The following is a 20,389-nucleotide window of genomic DNA, read 5'->3' as shown; positions in this document are numbered from 1 at the left end:
TATTTTAAACTGTGTACATCTGCATATTTTTATTTTTATTTTTTTGAGAGCTGGTGATTAAGTTAAGCTTTTACTAGCACACCACTAGCCAGAAGTGATAAACTACTAGCCCAGGCCAGATTAGTACCACATGATATTATTTAAAACTAAGAAAAAAACTTAATGGCATGCCGGCTTTTATACATTACAAGAATTCATATTAGAAACCTGTAATTCTTTTTTTTTTGAGACAGATTCTCACTATGTCACCCTCAGTACAGTGCCATGGCATCACAGCTCACAGCAACCTCAAACTCTTGGGCTTAAGCAATTCTCCTGCCTCCGCCTCCCAAGTAGCTGGGACTACAGGTGCCCGCCACAATGCCGGGCTATTTTTTGGTTGTAGTTGTCATTGGTGTTTGGAGGCCTGAGCTGGATTTGAACCCGCTAGCTCCAGGTTCGAATGTGGCTGGTACTCTAGCCCTTGAGCTACAGGCCCCGAGCCAGAAACCTGGAATTCTTAATTTTCCTGAGGAGTCAGATCTGGCCCCATCCTGTTCTTCTGAGGCAACACTCAGCTGGAGCTGAGCCACCATGGACCTTCAGGTGGAGTGTGCACCCTTACTTTGCCACTGTCCCCTCTCTTCCCTAGTTCCCCCAACCCTGTGGCTGAGTGCCAAATGCCATCTATCTCTGCGTGATGGGGATTTTCTCTGCCCTTTATTTATCCCACAATAGCACCACCTGAACCACATTTTCAGTCCAGAAATCTGAAAACCTCAGGCTTGATTTATAACTAAATTTAGCTTTCCTTTCTCTATTGGTTTAAGTCCCACTGACTCACAATTATTTTTCAAAAGAATCACTTAAGGGTGAACATGGGGCTCATGCTTATAATCCCAGCACTTTGGAAGCTCAAGGTAGGAGAATCATTCGAGGGCAGGAGTTCAAAAGCAGCCTGGGCAACATAAGGAGACCCAGTCTCTACAAAAGAAATATGAGAAAGGGCTTTGAAACTATGAAAAGCTACCAGATGGGAGAGATTTATAGCATGTATATAATTCCTAGCATTTAATTTTCTACTTCATTAATAAAAATGGATTTTAATGGTAAAATTCAATTTGTTACATTGTCAGCAACCAATGACAATAAATACATTGCTATCTTTTCACTTACATCTTTCTTGCCTTACTTTCTCTTCCTCTTTTTCACCTTCTTTCTCTTTTTCTATCATTTTAATGTTATCTCTGAAGTATAATGTCAGTAATGAAGTCATTATATTTTTCTATTGAAATTGATACTTTGGTCTTCTCTTTGGCCTAATTTAAACACTGATATTATGGACCCAGCTAATTAGCCTGAATGGCCAAATCCCCCACCAATTAAGCAAATGTAGAGAAAATTTCAGGTTATTTAAGTTACCATAGTTAAGGGTAAGGGGAAAACAATGTGACAAATGTGATCTTAAGTCATTAACTCCAGGACATGCTGTTATTTTCTAATTAATCTATTTCTTATCATTATAGTATCATGAATGCACTCATGTTTCAACTTCATTGCATTCTAACTTTAGACATTGGTACCACAATTGCCATGAATCTTTAGATTCCACTTTAATGGTAAGTTGGGTCTGTATAAGGGAAAATTTTCTTTGTACAATAATGATCGTACAAAGTAAATGAAATGATTTAATTTAAAAATACGTTGATTCAGTTCTTTTTATCAATACATATAAAACCATTTTGTGTTAACAATGTGGTCTGAAGTACCTTAACTTTCTAGTCTTAAACTTCCACATGGAGTGAGCCCTAAAAGTTCTTTTAATTACCTATTTGTAGTTGGAGCATTTTTACTCATAGGAATAATGTTATAAGTGGTCACTAGATTTGCAGGCTAGCCCCTAATGGAGGGAAACGGGTTCTAAGGGTCTTCATCTAAGTTCTGATTTCTGGAGCATGACAAGAAGGAGAAAGAGAGGGAAGAAGAAAGTGAGAGAAGAAATAGGGTGAGTGGTGGAGTGGGGACAAAGGTAAAAGACTCAAAGAAAGCGGCGTGGGGTGGAGTGCGAGGTGGGGGGAGGGGAGGAAAGTGAAGTGCTACAAGAGAAGGACTTTCCCTGGGGTTAGGCCTTGCTCTAAGTAAAATTTTGAGCTACATATAATTTTTTTATTGTATTTTTCAAGTTTCTTTTTTTTTAATTAATTAATTAATTATTTTCTGAGACAGAGTCTCACTCTGTTGCCCCAGGCTAGAGTGCCATGGCATCAGCCTAGCCCACAGCAAGCTCAACCTCCTGGGTTCAAGTGATCCTCCTGCCTCAGCCTTCCACATAGCTGGTGCCTGGCTAATGCCTGGCTAATTTTTCTATTTTTAATAAAGATGGGGTCTTACTCTTGCTCAGGCTGGTCTTGAACTCCTGAGCTCAAGTGATCCTCCCACTTTGGCCTCCCAGAATGCTAGGATTTCAGGCATGACCCACTGTGCCTGGCCTCTCTGTTTTCCTTCCTTGAAAGGGTCTCCCTCTGTCGCCCCGGCGGGAGTGCAGTGGTGTGATCAAAGCTCACAGCAACTTCCAACTCTTGGCCTCAAGTGATCCTTCTGCCCCAGCTTCCCGAGTAGCTGGGACCACAGGCACCCACTGCGATGCCCAGCTCTTTCTTCTATGTTTAGTAGAGTCGGGGTCTCGCTCTTGCTCAGGCTGATCTTAAACTCCTGAGCTCAAGCGATCCACGCGCATCAGCCTCCCAGAGTGCTAGGATTACACGCATGAGCCACTTTCTCTATTTCTTCTATGAATTTTCTCTGCAGAGACCTAGCTTCTAGCTGGCTCACAAGACATATCTCTGGACTGAATCAAGTTGGGTATTTCAGTTTCTTTAAAATTTGTTTTTCAAAAGGGCTCACACGTTGAGCACAGAGCAGAGAGAGGTTTATTTGTGTATGTACCTCTGTTGCCAATCACAGTTAGGAAGAAAGATGTGGCTCTGTGTGGGGACACCTAGCTCATGACCTTATTTCCACATCCCTCGTTCAAATTATGGGTGGTTTGCCAAAGTTCTTCCCCAGCTGAATATAGTTACAATGTTAGTAAATAAATGTAACAACATAACTTTGGTTGCTTGGCATTGGGGACGTTTTAAAGTAAGAAAAGTCAGGAAAGTTGTTGGCAATGCTGGCCACGTTTTCAATACTGTATGATCTTAAGGATGAGTCCCTGTTGAAAAGAGCCATATCTAAGAATGTGACATACGTGCATGTTTGCCAGCCTTTGCCTAATGATATGGGCTGGAGTTTGGAGTCACTGTCTGCAGCAGTGTGGACGAGTAAGCTCTGCTCTGGGAAGGGCAGCTTGGCCTCCGTGTTAATACGAAGCCTCTTCAGACCACAGATGGCCAGGTATTCAGTGGGGAGAGTGTTGGTGCTGCACAGGGAAAGCTTCAGGTCCCGGACCAATGTGAAGTTCAACAGGCGGCCCAGCACAGACGTGTCTGTGAACCAGATGGTCAGATGGCCGCTGTAGCTGGTTTGTTCAACGGCGAAGGGCAGGACGGTTTTACAGCGGCACATCAGGTTGGCCAAACTGTAGTCACAGTCCCGGATGTCAGCAGAGCAGCTGCAGTTCCGAATGGTGTTTTCCTTTGTGAAGATGAGCGTGCTATTCCTCTGACCTACCGCGGAGACGCCCAGCGCACAGATCAGGAGGAGGCAGTGCCCGCGAGGTGGCGCCATTCTTGGCCGGAGTGGGCCGCGGAGTGTTCGCGTTTCCGGTTGGCGAGCCGAGTGGTTGGTGCTCACCTGAAAGAAAACACACAGCTTTGTTATGGCAGCCTCTATTAGAAATACACAGCTAATGCAAACCAAGCCTTAGCAACCCGCTGTAAACTTTCCTCTCTTACAGGCCTAACAGAGACAGGCAGCACTCGAAACTCTGGCAGTAATCTCTTTTCTCAGAGCCTCTCCAGCAACAGCAGCCAAACCTGCAAATCTGCTCCAGGCATAAAACCCCCAGCGAAGTCTGCCGACTGAGACTAACATGCCCACGAGACAGCGCAGACGCCCGAGAGGAGACCTACTGTGTACTAGCAGGAATGTGGTGTCATTTGAGTGAGTACATCGACCAAATATCCAGTTACTAGTGGTTAGTACTTGCAACCCCCCTAGAATGGAAGTGCTCCTCTCCCCTTCAATATCTGACTTCCTGGAATTCAGGAGACAAACAGTTCCCTGTTGGATCCAGCTCCCCAGGCACTACCTATTAAACAACGTAGCAAGGAAACATTTAGTTAATGGTAAACTTGAATTTCTAAGTAGATGGATGTGTCCCTGGCCCCCAATTATATTCATCTACTTATGGGTCCATTCGTCCTTGTTCTGGCCTCCCACAAATGTACTACATAACTGTGTTAATAGATAATGAAAAGACTAATTGTCCACCAATTGATCACAATTATCTTGGCTCATCCACTTCTACACCAGACCAAATTTTACTTGTTGATTTTGTCAAATAATTTATTATAGAGCCCTTCAAGTTATCATCTCCGTGGGGTGGGGTGCAGAAAAAGATAACCCACTTTGTAGAAGGTGGAGATGCTGGTAACAGGGAAGACCAAATCAATAGGCCTATTAGAAAAATTAACTAAGGTAACTGCCCTGATCATTTTTGTAAAGTGGTCAGTTAATAAACAGTGACTGCTTAAAAAAAAAAAAAAGAAAGAAAAGAAAAGAAAAAGAAAAAGAAAGAAAGCAAAAGAAAAATTAGCTGGGCATTGTGGCAGGAGCCTGTAGTCCCAGATCCTTGGGCTGAGGCGGGAGGACTGCCTAAGCCCAGGAGTTTGAGGTTGCTGTGAGCTAGGCTGACGCCAGGGCATCTAGCCTGGTGACAGCAGGAAAGGAGGCTGGGCAGACATGCAGCACTTAGGGTATAAAAGGAGGCCACAAGATGACAAAATGAGGCAGTAAGAAATCCAAGGGAGTCAACGCTAAAATGCCAGGGATGGGGGGCAGGCAGGAAGCCCGAATCTGTCAGCAGGTGTCTGCAGTCCAGGGAGGATAAAAATAAGCTCAGCTCAGTGAACTTGAACAGAAGGCAAGATGTCAATTCACAGCAATTGTGACTACAATTCATTCAACAAATGCTTCTTGAGAGTTTAGTAGGTAGTACACACAACCCAGCTACCACTGGGGATATGGCCCAGAAAAAGACAATTCAGGCCCCAGCCCTCATGGAACTTGTGTCCTAATGGACTTGATTCTGTTTCCAATGCACAGGGCCAACACAGCCCAAGGTCAGGCCAGGCCTGCAGGTGAGGACCAAGAGGCTGCAGCAGTGGAGAGGAGGACGGGCAAAGTCAGGGGTCAGGCAGGGTCCAGCATGGGCTATGAGCCAGTAGAAGCAACGAAGATAAAAGCCACCTGGCTGAGCGGGGTGGCTCACACCTGTAATCCTAGCACTCTAGGAGTCTAAGGCAGGTGGATTTCTTGAGCTCAGGAGTTCAAGACCAGCCTGAGCATGAGGGAGACTCCACCTCTTCTAAAAATAGAAAAATTAGCTGGGTGTTGTGTTGTGCACCTGTAGTCCCAGGTACTCGGGACTGAAGCAGGAGGATTGCATGAGCTCAGGAGTTTGAGGTTGCAATGAACTAAGCTGATGTTACCGCACTCTAGCCCAGATGACTGAGTGACATCCTGTCTCAAAAATAAAAAAATTTAAAAATTTAGCCGGGTGTGGTGGCTCGCGCCTGTAATCCTAGCACTCCAGGAGGCCAAGGCGGGTGGATTCCCCGAGCTCATAGATTTGAGATCAGCCTGAGGACGAGTGAGACCTCGTCTCTAAAAAAATAGCTAGCTGTTGGGGTGGGCACCTGTAGTCCAGCTACTTGGGAGGCTGAGGCAAGAGAATCACTTGACCCCAAGAGTTTGAGGTTGCTGTGAGCTATGATGCCACAGTACTCTACTGAGGGTGACAGAATGAGACTCTGTCTCAAAAAAAAAAAAATTAGAAAGACCTGGATCCTGTTCTTCAGGGGGTGACACTCAAAGGAGGAAGACAAATAAGGCTGAACTCAAAAGCGCTCGATCGCATACAGAACACAGCAGAGACATGGGTTCAGTTCTATTTGGGGGACTGGGACAGGCAATATATAGTGTTCTGTGTTTACTTCGAGATTGACACAGGATTTTCTTAAAGGATTTATTAATAGATCCATTTATAATAAAGGAAAGAGCTTTGAGAAACGTGAAGAGCCAGAATTCTCCCTGAACAAAAGGTTTAACAGTTTTAAATAGTGTTAGAATGTGGTGGTCACTACCCCATTTAGCAGGGAGCAGTGAATAATTTACTAATTACAAGATAATTTTAGATAATCAGCTGTCCCAGATTCCACCAGAGGTTTCTGGGACTTTATGTCCCAGTAACCCTGTCAACTCAGAACTAGGAATACTGTCATACCACTAGTCCACCCTGATCTCAGGCTTAAAGGGAAAGGGAGGGAAGATCATTTATACATCAGCCCAGAACATGGTGAGAAAAGTGTCTGCCTCATTCTTTCAGGTGATGATGCTATTCAAAGGCATTTGTGGAAGAGGAAAGGGGGCAGGAAGAGAAAAGGATTGGTTTGCTGGAATACATGGGACTAAAAGTCCCCAAAAGGATTTGTGAACAACTTGCCAACAGTTAAGGTCCTGGATGGACCTCAGGATGGTCCCTGCTCCCTGACCTCAGGGAGCCCAGAGGCCATAACATGGAGGTCTGATGCAGAAAGTCTCACTGGGAGTATTGAGTGGGGCAAATATCACTGATAACCACCATGGGATTTAAGGGGTACCACGAAGATTATAGTTGGATATTTTTCTCCTTCAGTGGAGCATGAATTTCTTTCTTTGGGGTTTCTTGAGCAAAGATTGTGAACACCTTACTTTCACTATGTATTTATTCATTTGTGGGCAGATTCTAGTGTGGTGTAGGCAGAGTGGGGGCAGATATATTAAATGGCCCCTGCTCCTTGTGATGGCTCTGCCCATGGTGGGGCTGAGGTGGGCCAGTCTCAAAGACAAAGCACACAAAAAGTTGGGGTGCTGAGAAAATGAGTCAGGCTAGTGTGTGTCAGAGGGTTCCAGCCCAACAGGACCCACTGGGTGCCCCTTTCTACCGGCACCCATGCCGCTTCCATAGTTGTCAATCTTCTATGTCCTACTTCTGGGTTTTCAAATTCTTGTTACACTATGCCAATTATATAGGGATTTTCCTTGTCTTTTTCCCAGTCAAAAAATAATTTCCTTTCTCAGACATTACTTCTTCCATGAAGTTACCATGACCTTTTCTACCCCTAGGCGGTTAAGCATAGACTTAACACTCCACACACATTGTCATTATAGAGATTACCACACTGTACTGTGACTACTTGTTCAAGTATCTCTTCCTCTGGGGTATAACCTCTTGAGACAGCTCTTTTCTGGCTGTATGTTCTCAGTTTCCAGCATAATGCCCAGCACATAGCAAAGACTCAACACATTTTATTGAATGAATGAAAAAAAATAGTTTATGAAATGTCAGTGTACTAAGATTCTTTTTACTGCTAGTTAATAGAAATCCAATTCAGATTGGCTTGACCGAAAGAAAAAAAAAATGGGCTCACTTATTTGAAAAATCAAGGAAGGATTTCAGGCATGGCTTGATCCAGCTATTCATAAAAAGGTTGTCATGAAATATCTCTCCGTCTTTCAGTTTTTCTTTCTCCTGGGTTTTATTCTCAGACAAGCTCACACCTTCTGGGGAAAAGATGCTCACTAGTAGTTTCAAGTTTTCCTTCTACCTGCAGAGAAAAAAGTTTCCTTTTTAAGTAGTATCAGGCAAAAATTCATTTGCCTTCTGGAGTAATATACTCAGCCTTGGTGCCAATGAATAGGTGCAGTCATCTGGGAAACATGGACTTAGGGAACAAAAGTCAGGAGAGGCAGTCAGAATAATGGGTTACCATGAGACCTATGGGGTGAGTATGGCCACCTTACTTCCCTCAGTCTCAGTAAACTCTGGGCACAACTTTGCTAACCTATACTCCAATAGTGCAGCTACATTCCTTGTTTTGTAGGAAACATCCAGAATTCCAAATTGTCTCCTTTACTGAAATACCCCTCATTTTCATCACCTCAGAATCTTTAAGGATTTTTGCAGGGATACATTTTGGGGATTGTGTCTGTGAGGGACATCCTTGCCTAGTTCTCCAAGTCCTGGCTTCACAGGGTATTTCTTGAAGTTCCCAGGAAGACCCTGGCTCGCTTCTGCTTTTAACCTCGGGGCCATTGTTCAGATTTATTTTTGAGACTGCCTGCCTCTTGCTGAAGCATCTCATCAGTTTCTGGCTCTCTTATTTTCCCCATTTCTTCATTTGAAATTTTTCCCTTATTGCTTTTCCACTTTTAAAATAAAAATGACTTCCGACTTCAAGTTAAACTCACTTTTGAATTAAATTTTTAATTGTTCTTGATTTTTAATTGCTGTAAGGTTTTGGAGAATGTCATTAGATTTACCCACAATTATGTATATATATTTTTTGTCTTTTGTGTTAAGACTATAGGGTACAAAACATCATTATTTAAGACATTTCAAATGGTCCAAATGCTATCCTCCCACTGACACAGTATCTCCTTACTAGTAATATCTTCTTATAAACAGAACTAGTTCAGTTCGAAGTACTCCTTTTGGAGCCAAGTATAAACATTATCTAAATGTTGGGTGTAATCCTAGATTGAGGAGGAATCTGTGTGGAATTTGTTTTGAACTAACTGATGTCTGTATCTCCTCAATTTAGAACTCTTTGCCTTCCTGAAGCTGGTTGCTAGTATAGTATTAATTGCTCTTGAGATTTCTTCAGCTATAATACGAGAGTAATATTTATATTGTTTCTGAATAATAGTGCTTTTCTTTTTTTTTGAGATAGGGTCTTGCTCTGTAGCCCAGGCTGGAGTGCAGTGATGTCATCATAGTTCACTGCAGCCTTGAACTTTTGGGCTCTGAATGGTCCTTCTGTCTCAGCCTCCTGAGTGGCTCAGACTACAGGCATTTGCCACCACACCACCTAATTTTTTCTATTTTTAGTAGAGATGGGATCTTGCTCTTATTCAGGCTGGTTTTGAACTCATGACCTTACTGGATCCTCCCACCTCAGAGTTGTTTTGCAACTTATGATTTTTATCTACTCTTTTTCTCAAAATAAAATGAGAAATCAACATTTAGCGAACATTATTGGATGCTAGGCAATGGCCTAAGTTGTGGGAAATTAAAATAGAAGAAGACATCAAACCTTGCCTTCCAGGGACTTGAAATTTTCCTAAGGAATTTGGACTATATTCTGGGACCAAACAACTGGGTAACTAATTATAAGACAAAGTGATTGATGGTGCTTATTAAAGACATAGATAAAGCATTTGGCAGGAAGAGATGGGGAAGAGACCCCAAAGGGGGTCTCCTTTGGACCGGGCAGAGAAGGGGTTAGGGCTAAGAGAAGGCAGGCCAGTGCAGATATAAGGGTCACTTGAGCAAAATCTCAGAATGACTGAAGTCCTTAGCATGTTTAGTGCAAATATAAGATGTCTTGAGGCCCAGGGGAGGGAATGTGGATAGGACAGGGCTAGATTGGGCCTTGCTGGCCAAGCAAAGAGGATTGGACTTTATGCTGGCAGCAATTTGGTTTCCAAACTCTTCTGATCTTTAATAAAAATCTTAAAAACCTCCCCCAATAGATGTATTTATTTATAAAGGCCATACATATATTATCATGCTTATATATTATCTATATTACAAACAATACCTAAATAGAATTTTTAAAAAGTTTGAGATGAAAAATAAATACAGATTAAAATCTGAGTAATTTCATCTCTACCTCATTGGCTTGGCCAGAACATCCTCTTTGATGTAAACACTCTTTTCGGAGGCCCCTGCAAGAGACAAAAATGAGGTGGTGAAGGTTTGTATTAGGGGAGAGACGTTTAGATGTGTCTTTAAGGAAGGTAACATAGGCGGTCAGGTGGAGATTGAATTGGAGGGGACTAGACTAGACTTTAGGCAGAATAGTGAGTTCTCAGTAACAGAACACTTCCCTTTCATATTTTCTTTGGGAAGTTTACATCTCTCCATTTGTCGGCCCCTTCTGACTCCAGGCTCTCCAGATCTATCTGTTTCAATATCTGGAATCCTCATGGGGCTAGAGAGGATCAAGAAAGTAGGACTTAAAGTAGACTCCTTCCCTCTGCAAGCACACAGTTGGGCTGCCTCCAGAATCGCTCAGAGAGAATCTGTGGCATGGGAAGTAGGAAGCCCAAATGGGCACCCTGGAAGCTACTGGCCTCATTCTTAGCATCCTAACATAAGCTGCCTAGGAATTCTGCTCTTGGAGACACCTGCTGTGTGCCCTGATGGCTACAGGGAAAGCACAGTTCTTACAGTGAGGAGCCTCTGAGTGGTTCATGAGACTGGCAGCGAGCCCCACTGCTAGTGTGGGCTGGTTGCGGACAAGCTAGAAAGGAAGGGGGCATCTCTTCAATCTCCATTTTCGCCTTCATGTACCTTCATCTTAACTCCTTGGTCACCTCCTCATCCATTCTTTCCATGTGCCTGGTGCTGAAAATCTGCCCTCAAATAGGAGTTTAATATCAGCTGTTTCAGGCTTAATGGGGATATAAACTAACAAATTCTTGCCCTTTAGCTTTCTCCCTTGGGAGGGACAGCAAGGATGAAATAGGGAGCGTGAGAGGAGTGTCAGGTGGAGACGGCGCTTCAGAACTCCAGAAATGAGTGGTCCCCTGTTCCTTTGTCCATGGCTGTGCAATCCCCCTTTCCGCGAGGTCAGGGAAGAACCTTGGCCTTTCCGCCTTGCGTGGATGAGTTGCTCACAGAGGTGCTGTGTGAAGGCTTTAGGTGTAAGACCTTGAAAAGCTCTTGAACAGAAGGACTTTTAGCGTTTTTCTTTTCTTGGGCTCTATTCCACAAAGCACCGCAGGAGGTAGGTTAGAGACACACACTACGTAAGATGACATTTAAAAGGGAAATGCTCTCTTTGTGGTTTAATATATCAAAGTCTCTCAAGTTGCGAGTTAATTGGGTGTCTCCCCAATGTTTTCTTACTGTGATACATGTTATCTTTTCTTTCTTCCTCACATTCCACAACAGCACGCCTCCCATCCTTGGTACAAGCCACTGAATTTTCACATGACCTCACTAGCGTCCAGCGCCAAAGGCACTCTCTGCGCGTCTCTGTCTGTAAAGGTCACTTCCCTGCCACTGGGGCTCATGTAGTTCATTGGGACAGCAGGAGCTGCTTTCACAGTGACAATGATATGATCGGCATCTTGTTTGATTTACACGTGGGACCTGTTTTATATGCTATCATCTGGTGTATTTGCTCATCTAGAAAAAGAAGTAAAAGTTCATGTCTTTAAAAAAAAAGTCCATATCTTCATTAGGCAAAATTAGCTTCAAGCATGAAATTCAGCCTTTAAGAGGACACAGTTTAAATTTTTTTGTGATTGTTCCATTTCAACTCATAGTCCATAGGTGGGCCAGTCAGGGAGCCTTTCCAAGTCTGACATAGGATGACAACCCTCCCACACATGGTTATGACAGCAATGCAAGATGCATGTGGTTATATTTATATTTATATACACACACATATGTAAATAATGGTCTATTAGTGCTATTCCTAAGTACTATTACTACTAATTCAGAAATATACTGCAATATGCAGAGTATTATAGTACTATCCATAAACTATGATATTTTATAATGTTAGAATTATAACGAAAATGAGAATATATTAGCATCTCTGTCAAGGCATCCCAAAAGCCATCCCAAAGCAATCTAAAGTAATTGATTCATGTAGCACATTACTTGTGTCAAAAATTTGACGAGAGAATAGGCTCAAAAAACAATAGAAAGGCCGCTGCATGATTTTTACTGTAACAAACCAAGTGTGAGTTACAATAACCTCCTGTAAATTCTCGGAAATTTTAAGCAATCTAGTCTAGGAAATGGAAATTAATTGTCCAGTTCCCATTTCTTGTGATTTCAATGTGTGTGAAATGTTCAAAGGAACAGCAGGAGTGTGGGATGTGATCGAAATACTTTATTTTGGGCTTCCTACTGTCCCCGAGGAATATTGTGGTAGGCTGAATAATGGCCCCTAAAGATGTCAGTGCTCTAATCCCTGGAATCTGTGACATGTTACTTTATATGGCAAGAATATAAAGTAAATATATTAAAATATATTTGCAAATATAATTAAATTAAGAAACGAGATGGGGAAAGGATCCTGGGTGATCTGGGTAGACCCAATGTAATCACAAAAGTTCTTATACGAGAAATGCAGGAGGTCATAGGAAGAAAAAGGCCATGTGACACCTGAAGAAGAGGTTGGAGTGACAGGCCCACATCCCCGAGGTCCAGCATCCTCTAGGAGCCAGAAGGGTCAGGGAGCAGATTCTCCCTTGGAGTATCCAGATGGACCCAGCCCTACCTACACTTTGATGGTAGCCCAGTCAGGCTGGTTTTGGACTTCTGACACCCAGAAATGTGAGAAAATATAGACGTGTTGCTTTAAGCTACTAAATTTGTAGAAATTTATTATAGCAGCAATAAGAAACTAATACAGAGATTATCAGGAAAGCAAACCACCCCATCAAACCATCCCTTCAGACCCAAAAAACTAGCCTTTCTTTCTTCAAGGCCACACAGAGTTTGCTAATTGCCCATGTGGTTTATTACTCATGCTACACTGGATCATACGCCTTTGGGGTAACTATGTCCCGAGCACCATTATGACTTATCTGAAGCACCAAACTCAATACAAACATAGAAGAGTCACAGTGCATTGGACCCAGCCTAGCCTGAACTGATGCATCTGGACATGTCTTATGAATTGAGGGTGGGGTGGTTTTGTAGCAGGGGCTGTGATAGTCTGAGCAGACAGCAGGCAGAGCTCAGGCAGTGATGTGAGCAATGGGGAGTGGCTATAAATACAGATGACGCTTCCTTTGCGCCTGCCTGATGACGCCTGCCACTCAGCTCTTACCATGTGGCCTGTGTACTGGTCCACAGCTCAGGGTTTGGGGACCACAGTTCTAGACTAAGATGAGAACAACCCAATTGAAAAGCAGATATTTTTGTTTCAAAAGCATTGAGCTCAACCGGATGCTAGTTTCCACTACTAATTTGCTGAATGGATGTGGCCCCCTTGCTGCTGGTCTGCTGTTTTGGGGTCAGGTTTCATTCATTTTGGGGGGGATTGAGTTTCTCTCAGTCACCCTGGTAGAGTGTGGTGGAGTCATAGCTCACAGCAACCTCAAGCTCTTGCCTCAGCCTCTAGTATAGCTGGAACTACAGGCACCTGCCACAATTCTGACTAATTTTTCCATTTTTAATAAAGACGGGGTCTTGCTCTTGCTCAGGCTGGTCTTGAACTCCTGGGCTCAAGCAATGCACCTGCCTTGGCCTCCCAGAATGCTAGGATTATAGGCGTGAGTCATTGAGTCTAGCCAGGATCAGGTTTCTGATATGTTTTTGCTGATCGTGGTTTCTCCAGTTCTTAGCACGAGGCTGACCGTAGAAGCACTCCACGAACATTCATATTATCCAGATGAATTCCTGCAGTGGCTAAGTCAATGACGCATGCCATTGATCTTTCTCTTTTTCCATCTAGAACTGTGTAGTGTTATCACATCAGCAAGCAAAATTTATCTTTCTGAGCATGAATTTCCTCGTATGGCCTAGCCATGACAGGGAAACCATAAAGAGATTTTGTGTATGGGCAAGAGGATGGGGATTTGAGCTTACCTGCCTGTGCCCTTGGCTGTGTGTCGTTCTTGAAAGCCATTGTGTGACATCTGACAAACAACCCAGGAGCACCCCTTAACCTCCTGTGACTCTACCAAATAGCCTAGTCTCGGTTTGTGGTTGTGAGACTCTGCCAAGGGCGTGGCCTGAAATGCACTTGCCTAGAATGCCGACCGTGAGGCCCAGGTCAGACCCCTCTCCTCCCACGCCATACACTTTCCCAGGACTCAGGGAAACAACAGCAGAGTTAGCATATGCCGGTCTCACAGGTATTGGGGAGCATCACAGATCCACTTCCCTAATTGCTCTCGGTTGAGGGATTATAACAGCCCCTGCCTCAAAACTCCCCTACAACCCAACACTTCGGAGTCCAATCTTGCAAAGCAACTCAGGGAGAGCTTTGCTCAAATTACCGCACCAGTATTATGTGGACAAGGTTGCCAAGGAAAATGAGTCAGATGTTAATCCCTTTGCTAGGAGATGAGAAACAAAAAAAAGGCTGGCCAACTTCTACTATTTTAATTACCTGCTTCCACAACAATAAAAAGGGATTCAGATCTTCCACTTACGGCTGTACATTATTACATTCTCATAAAGTACTTGAACTATTGCCTCAAGATGTGAGCCTCAGCCTTTTTGCTTTCATCTGTGTTCAAGTTAAAGTTCTAACTGTCAGAGTTTAGATAAAAAGAAAATTAAAGTTTCCTTTGGAGGTTTTCGTTATGAGTATTGGAACCAGAGAACGTTTAAACCTTGTTGCCTTCTTAAAAATTTTTTTGAGTTTAAAAAATGCCTTCAGGGAATGATGACTAAAAGTAGTATGGGATCCTAGAATAGAAAAAGAACATTAGGTGAAAATCTAAAGAAATCTAAATAACGCTTTGGCCTTAAGTTTATAATGTATCAATATTGGTTCATTAATTGTGACAACATACCACGCTAATGTAAGATGGTAACTCTATATTGGAACTCTCTGGACTATTGTCTCATTATTTTCTGTAAACCTAAAACCATTCCAAAAAAAGAATTTTACTTACAAAGAGAGCCCCTGTTTTCATTGATGACTCTTTGGGGATTAGTTTTGTGATAGCGGCAGAGCTCCAGTAGATAATCTGGACTTCACAATTTGGGCTAAACCAAGTGCCCATGAAATGGTGTCTAGACATGAGTCCAAATCAATTCTTCAGACCTCCCGGGCCACAAGAAGGTGCTCCTTACTGATCCTGGTGACCAGGGATTTCAGAGATTCAAATGAGAAAAAGAGAAGTGATCTTTTTATGGGAAACAGATCAAAACTGGAAAAGGAAAGGCATTAAGGAATATTGTGGAAACAAGCCCTTATTCTCCAATCCAGACTTGAATCCTTCCTCATGCTGCTGTTTGTGTTTGGGGATGATTTCTCTTTCTTCACTAAGAAAACCCCTTTGACTATGAATTGTCCTCCAATCTCTCTTCTTTGATGAAACTTTACTAGGCGAGGGGCTCAGGTAACAGTTTTTGCTGGACTCCAACATGTTTTGTCCCAGTGCTACCTCCGTCTACCACAAAAATAAATCAAAGAGGAGCCTACATAAGCAATCTGCTATCATACACAGCCGAGTACCTGTTTGTGTTAAATTTTTAAGCCACTCCCAAAAGCCAGACTTTTGCTACAGTCATTCCATTCTAATCAGGTTCCCCGTCACTCCCTCCCAGCTTGTGCCAAGTCCAATGATTAATTTCCTGGTCTCCTTTTGCTGGGCTTCTAACTGGCTCTGGACATAGCTGCCTGCTCCCTTTTTGAGTGAAGAACTTCCCGTCCTTCCAGCACTCGGCATCCACATGGTTCTCCTGCTGCTTTAATGGGTGCTCCTCCCAGTCTGTCTGGCTGTCATCTGAGTCTTATCACCTGTCATTGTTTTTTTTTTTTTTTAGACTTTTATTTATTTTTACTTTTTGTTATTATTGTTGCAGTTTGGCCAGGGCTAGGTTCACCCCCGGTATATGGGGCCGGCACCCTAACTCACTGAGCCACAGGCACCGCCATCACCTGTCACTGTTGCACGCCCCAGCTAGGGGCCTGGCTGTCTTTCTCTGTGGACCTCTTCTCCCTCGGTGATAGCACGTTGCTCCATGGATTTAATTAAATACCACCTAGTGCTGGTGATTAACTGAGATATCCCTAAGGTCCTTATTCACATGTCCAGCATTCTACTTAATGGCTCTTCCAAAATGTCTAGTAGACATCTCTAATCTCTGTATGTCAAATATACCACTCTTGCTTCTCAAGACAGTTAAGGTTCCCAGGTAAAGGAGAAATGTTATTGTACCAATAATTTACTATCCTTCCGCCCTGCATTCCCAAGTTTGAGACAAGCCTCAGCAAGGATAAGACCGTCTCTACTAAAAATGGAAAAAAATTAGCTGGGCATGTGGCAGGCACCTGTAGTGCCAGATACTTATGGAGGCTGAGGCAGGAGGATCACTTGAACCCAGGAGTCTAAGGCATTCAAGGGAACTAGGCTGATGATGCCATGGCATTCTAGCCTGGTCAACAGAATTAGACTCTGTCTCAAAAACAAAACAAAACAAAACAAAACAAACAAAAAAGCCCACGATAGGGTGGCGCCTGTGGCTCAAGGGGTAGGGCTCTGGTCCCATATGCCAGAGGTGGCAGGTTCAAACCCAGCCCCGGCCAAAAACCAAAAAAAAAAAAAAAAAGCCCACGAGAGATATATGTAAATTTTTTAAAAATGAGATCGGGGGCGGTGCCTGTGGCTCAAAGGAGTAGGGTGCTGGCCCCACATGCCGGAGGTGGCAGGTTCAAACCCAGCTCTGGTCAAAAATGGCAAAAAAAAAAAAAAAGAGAGAGAGATCGGGAATTATACATATTTCAAATTTACAAATAATAACATTTAATGAGTACTTTTTTTGTGCCAGCTACTGTTCTAAGTACTTCACATGTTCAGTATTTTTTAATTCTTGCAATAATTCTATAGGTAGATGTTATGGCTACATTTTCTTTTCCTTCTTTCTTTCTCTCTTTTTATTTATGTTTTTTACTGACTGAGCTAGCTGGGAGTGGCTCCATGTTCATATCAGAAAATGAAGACGCACAGAGGTTAAACTTGTCCAAGGTCACAGAACCAGTTAATAATGACTAAAATTTGAACCCAGACAGCTAAATGCACTCTCGAGAGTCATGGTGGGGATTATGGTGCTACTTCATTTTCTATTACCAAATTCTGTGGCCTTTAACCTTAAACGTATATAGAAACTTCATGCTAAATGCTATGACTTGAATGTGTCTCTCAAAGTTCATATGTTGAAAACTTAACCCCAATGCAACAGTCTTGCAAAGTGGGACCTTTAAGAGATAATTAGGTCATGAGGGCTTTGCCCTCAGTAATGGATTAACTAGAACCACAAGAAATATATCTCTGTTCTTATTTATACATTGCTCAGTCTCAGGTTTTCTGTTACAACAATGCAGAACAGAATACTTTGTGGAAAGTACCAGGCCTATTCAGCTAAATGAGTAAGAAAAGGAATCGGTGGTTCTATTATCTAAAACATTTCAGAAACACTTTTTAAAAAAGGAACATTTACAAGTTAGATTTTAAAATATGAGTTTAACTTCCTGATTAAAGGCCCATCTGAACCAAGAGCTACATTTGCTAACAAAGGCATGGGATGTGGGGCAAAGAACATTCCAGAGAGTGAGCCATGGGTAGGTTCTAACTAAAATATGCAGCGCTGTACCTTTCTACTTGACACAGATCCTTGCAGAAGTGAATTAATCAATGGATGCAAACCCTTCAGGATTTTCCCTTGAATGACTTGGTATGCGCTTGGTTAACCGCATCACTGGGGTCCAAATCCACAGCTCGGCATGGATGCCCCTTAGTCCCACACCCACAGGACAGCAAGGGCCTGTTAGCTCTCCACTGTGTCCCTCTGACTTACTGGCTGCCACAGGCAGACACGAGTCCCTGGGCACTGAATTTAAAAAGCTGATAGTGCACTCGCTTTAAGCAATGAAAAATATTAGCATGGAAAAGAAAGCTGAGAAATCCCAGCTAGCTCCTGAAAAGCACTCATTTCCATAAATACTTTATTGAAACTGTTATTTTCAGAAAATGCCTAATTTCTGTAAGAAAAATTTAATAAAAAGTCCTTTTTCTTCCAAACACACTGCATTATTCAGTCTTTACAAAAAAGCAAAAAACTTGTTAAGGACTGTGCTTTTCAGCAAAAATTGTTTTCAAACAAATGAGGTCTGGTTTTTCGATTTTTTTTTTTAAAGATGGGATTTTTATAAATATTACACACAATGTTTTCGAAACATTTCCTTTCCCTAATACACACCAACATAATTTTTGCTAAAAAGTTTCCAAAAACATGCTTGTTAAACAATGAAATATATGCAGAAACATGCATGGTTTACTAATTTTTGAACTAAAACATCCTCTCATCTTGCTTTTTGCTACATTCTTTTTTTCCACTTATATTAAAAAAAACTTATCTTGTCCAAATGTTAATGCTTATCTAAACTTAGTTCCTTCTTCCCTTTCTCTGCTTTCTAATAAGTAAACTCTATAAAACCCAGCATGCAAATAGGGAAAAAATATAATACTATCAAAAGATAAATACAGCGAAGAAACAACGTAAGCCGATGTTTTGAGAGTTCCCACTTTTCTTTGTTTGCAATCACAATAAGAAAAAGAGATGTGACACATATCTTTTTTATTTAATTGTTATTTAGCATTGAAGACCAACAGAAAACTATAGCCAGATGTTTTAAAATAAGAAAGAAGCCTGGATTCCATGGAGATATCTGTTATATTAGCCTTATATGAGTTTATCTATTTAGGGCTGAAATGAGTAGACCATTTCATTCTTTGCTAATGCACTGAAACTGTTTCCTTTTAAAGGCAGGATCTCAGTAAAGAGCAATTCTTACACCAGAAAGCCTAAAAAAAAGTTCGGTAGTGAGCATCACCCGTATTTGTACATAGGTTCAGGAAACCCAAATGCAGCAAGAAGAAAGTGACCCTGGCAGCGGCCCTTCAAACCATCACAGTTACTGCCATGCAGTAGAAATTCTGAAGCTATTAAACTGTCTGTTAAACTAGATATGCTTTTTTTAAAAAAGAAGAACAGAGTATTTACTTACATCTTGGAGTTCCAGGGCAAGGCCTCGCCTCTCGCTCCGCAGACCTCTGCCTGGCCACTGATCTTTCACCCTGGCTTGACAGCTGGTTTAATCTGTAAGCCAGGGTGGAATGCTGGTCTTGCACTTGCCGTTCTTTCCGTCTTCAGAGGGCCAGCAGCCTGGTCATTTCCATGGCAACGAGGAGGAAGCCGCCAGCCTACCAGCTTCATTAACCACAGGCAGAAGAGAAACCTGCCCTGGTGACTGCCAGCTACTCTACTGGGACTATAAACTGGGAAGTTTCTAGAAGAAAGTGAGGTGACTGCTGCTGTAGGCTGATCCCAAAGTATTGACCCAGAAAGAAGAAATTCTACTTTACAGGAAACTGAATGGATTAAATATAGAGGATAGAGACTCCTTGATACTTTTACTTTTATGATTTGTTCCACTCTTTTTTTCGGCCTGTTAAAGTAAAAAGGGTCCTATTGTGATGGTTCACAAGAGAAAGGGAGCTAATTTCAGCTTCCAGGATTTTGTTGTGTTCTTTTTTTTTTTTAAGTTCAATTTTTTAAAAACACCAGAAGACACAAAACAGATAAATATGTAATAAACTTTGTGTACATTAACCAATGTCTTAGCCTATTTTCACTGCTGCAAAAAATACCATCAACTGGGCAGCTTTATTTATTTCTCATGGTTCTAGAGACTGGGAAGTTGGAGATCAAGGCGCAGGCAGATTTGGTGTCTGGTGAGGGCCTGCTTTCTGGTTCAGAAGTGGCACCTTTTAGCTATGTCCTTTCATGGTGAAAGAGAGAGCTATCATCTCGTTAGATCCTTAAAAGGGCACCAATCCCATTCATCAGAGCCCCCTCACTACCTGATCACCTCCCAAAGTCCCCACATCCTAATATGATCACATTTGGGAATTAGGTTTCAACATATGAATTTTGGGAGAATGCAAACATCCAGTCCTTAGCAACTGATGAGGACTCACTAAATTCAGAAGAAATGAGATGGATGATGGTGATGGAGGAAAGTCTCCTTAATTAAAAACTCTGGGAGACTAGAGCAATGGATTCATAATTACTTGGATACATTTGTCCACTATTTTAAACAAGTGAGCACGTCCCTAGGGAAATGAATTCATTCTTTGATTATTCATCTAGTGAATCCTTACCACACACATGTACTGTGCCAGGAGATTTAAAAGACTCAAGATAAATGTCGTGTTTCTTGTATTTCTTGTATAGGGGCAGCTATATCAGTTGCTTGTGGGAAATGTTTAAAAGAAAGTACAATTTAATAATTGAAAGTAGTTACCTTTTCCCAAGGATACTGGAGAAGTCTTTGTGGAAAGGTAGCATTTTATCTGGGCATTAAGGGATGGCCTTAGTGGATGGCTAGGATCTGGGTGGTCAGATATAGGGGGAATGAACAATAATGCCCCCTGGGGT

At 42.3% G+C, this 20,389-nt stretch overlaps 1 protein-coding gene across 1 annotated transcript; it reads right to left on the bottom strand.

The window, feature by feature from the left end:
• Positions 1-213: 213 nt before the first annotated feature.
• Positions 214-19,038, bottom strand: C16H21orf62 (chromosome 16 C21orf62 homolog). The gene is made up of 3 exons (XM_053565825.1): positions 18,957-19,038; positions 9,858-9,912; positions 214-3,774 (listed from the first exon to the last, which is right to left on the bottom strand). Coding segments are annotated over exons 1-3 (768 nt in total). The 5' UTR covers positions 18,959-19,038; the 3' UTR covers positions 214-3,063.
• Between the last annotated feature and the right edge of the window lie 1,351 nt (positions 19,039-20,389).

Source organism: Nycticebus coucang, chromosome 16, assembly GCF_027406575.1.
Source record: "Nycticebus coucang isolate mNycCou1 chromosome 16, mNycCou1.pri, whole genome shotgun sequence".
NCBI classification, from domain to species: domain Eukaryota; kingdom Metazoa; phylum Chordata; class Mammalia; order Primates; family Lorisidae; genus Nycticebus; species Nycticebus coucang.
This window is presented reverse-complemented; position numbering and strand designations above follow the sequence as displayed.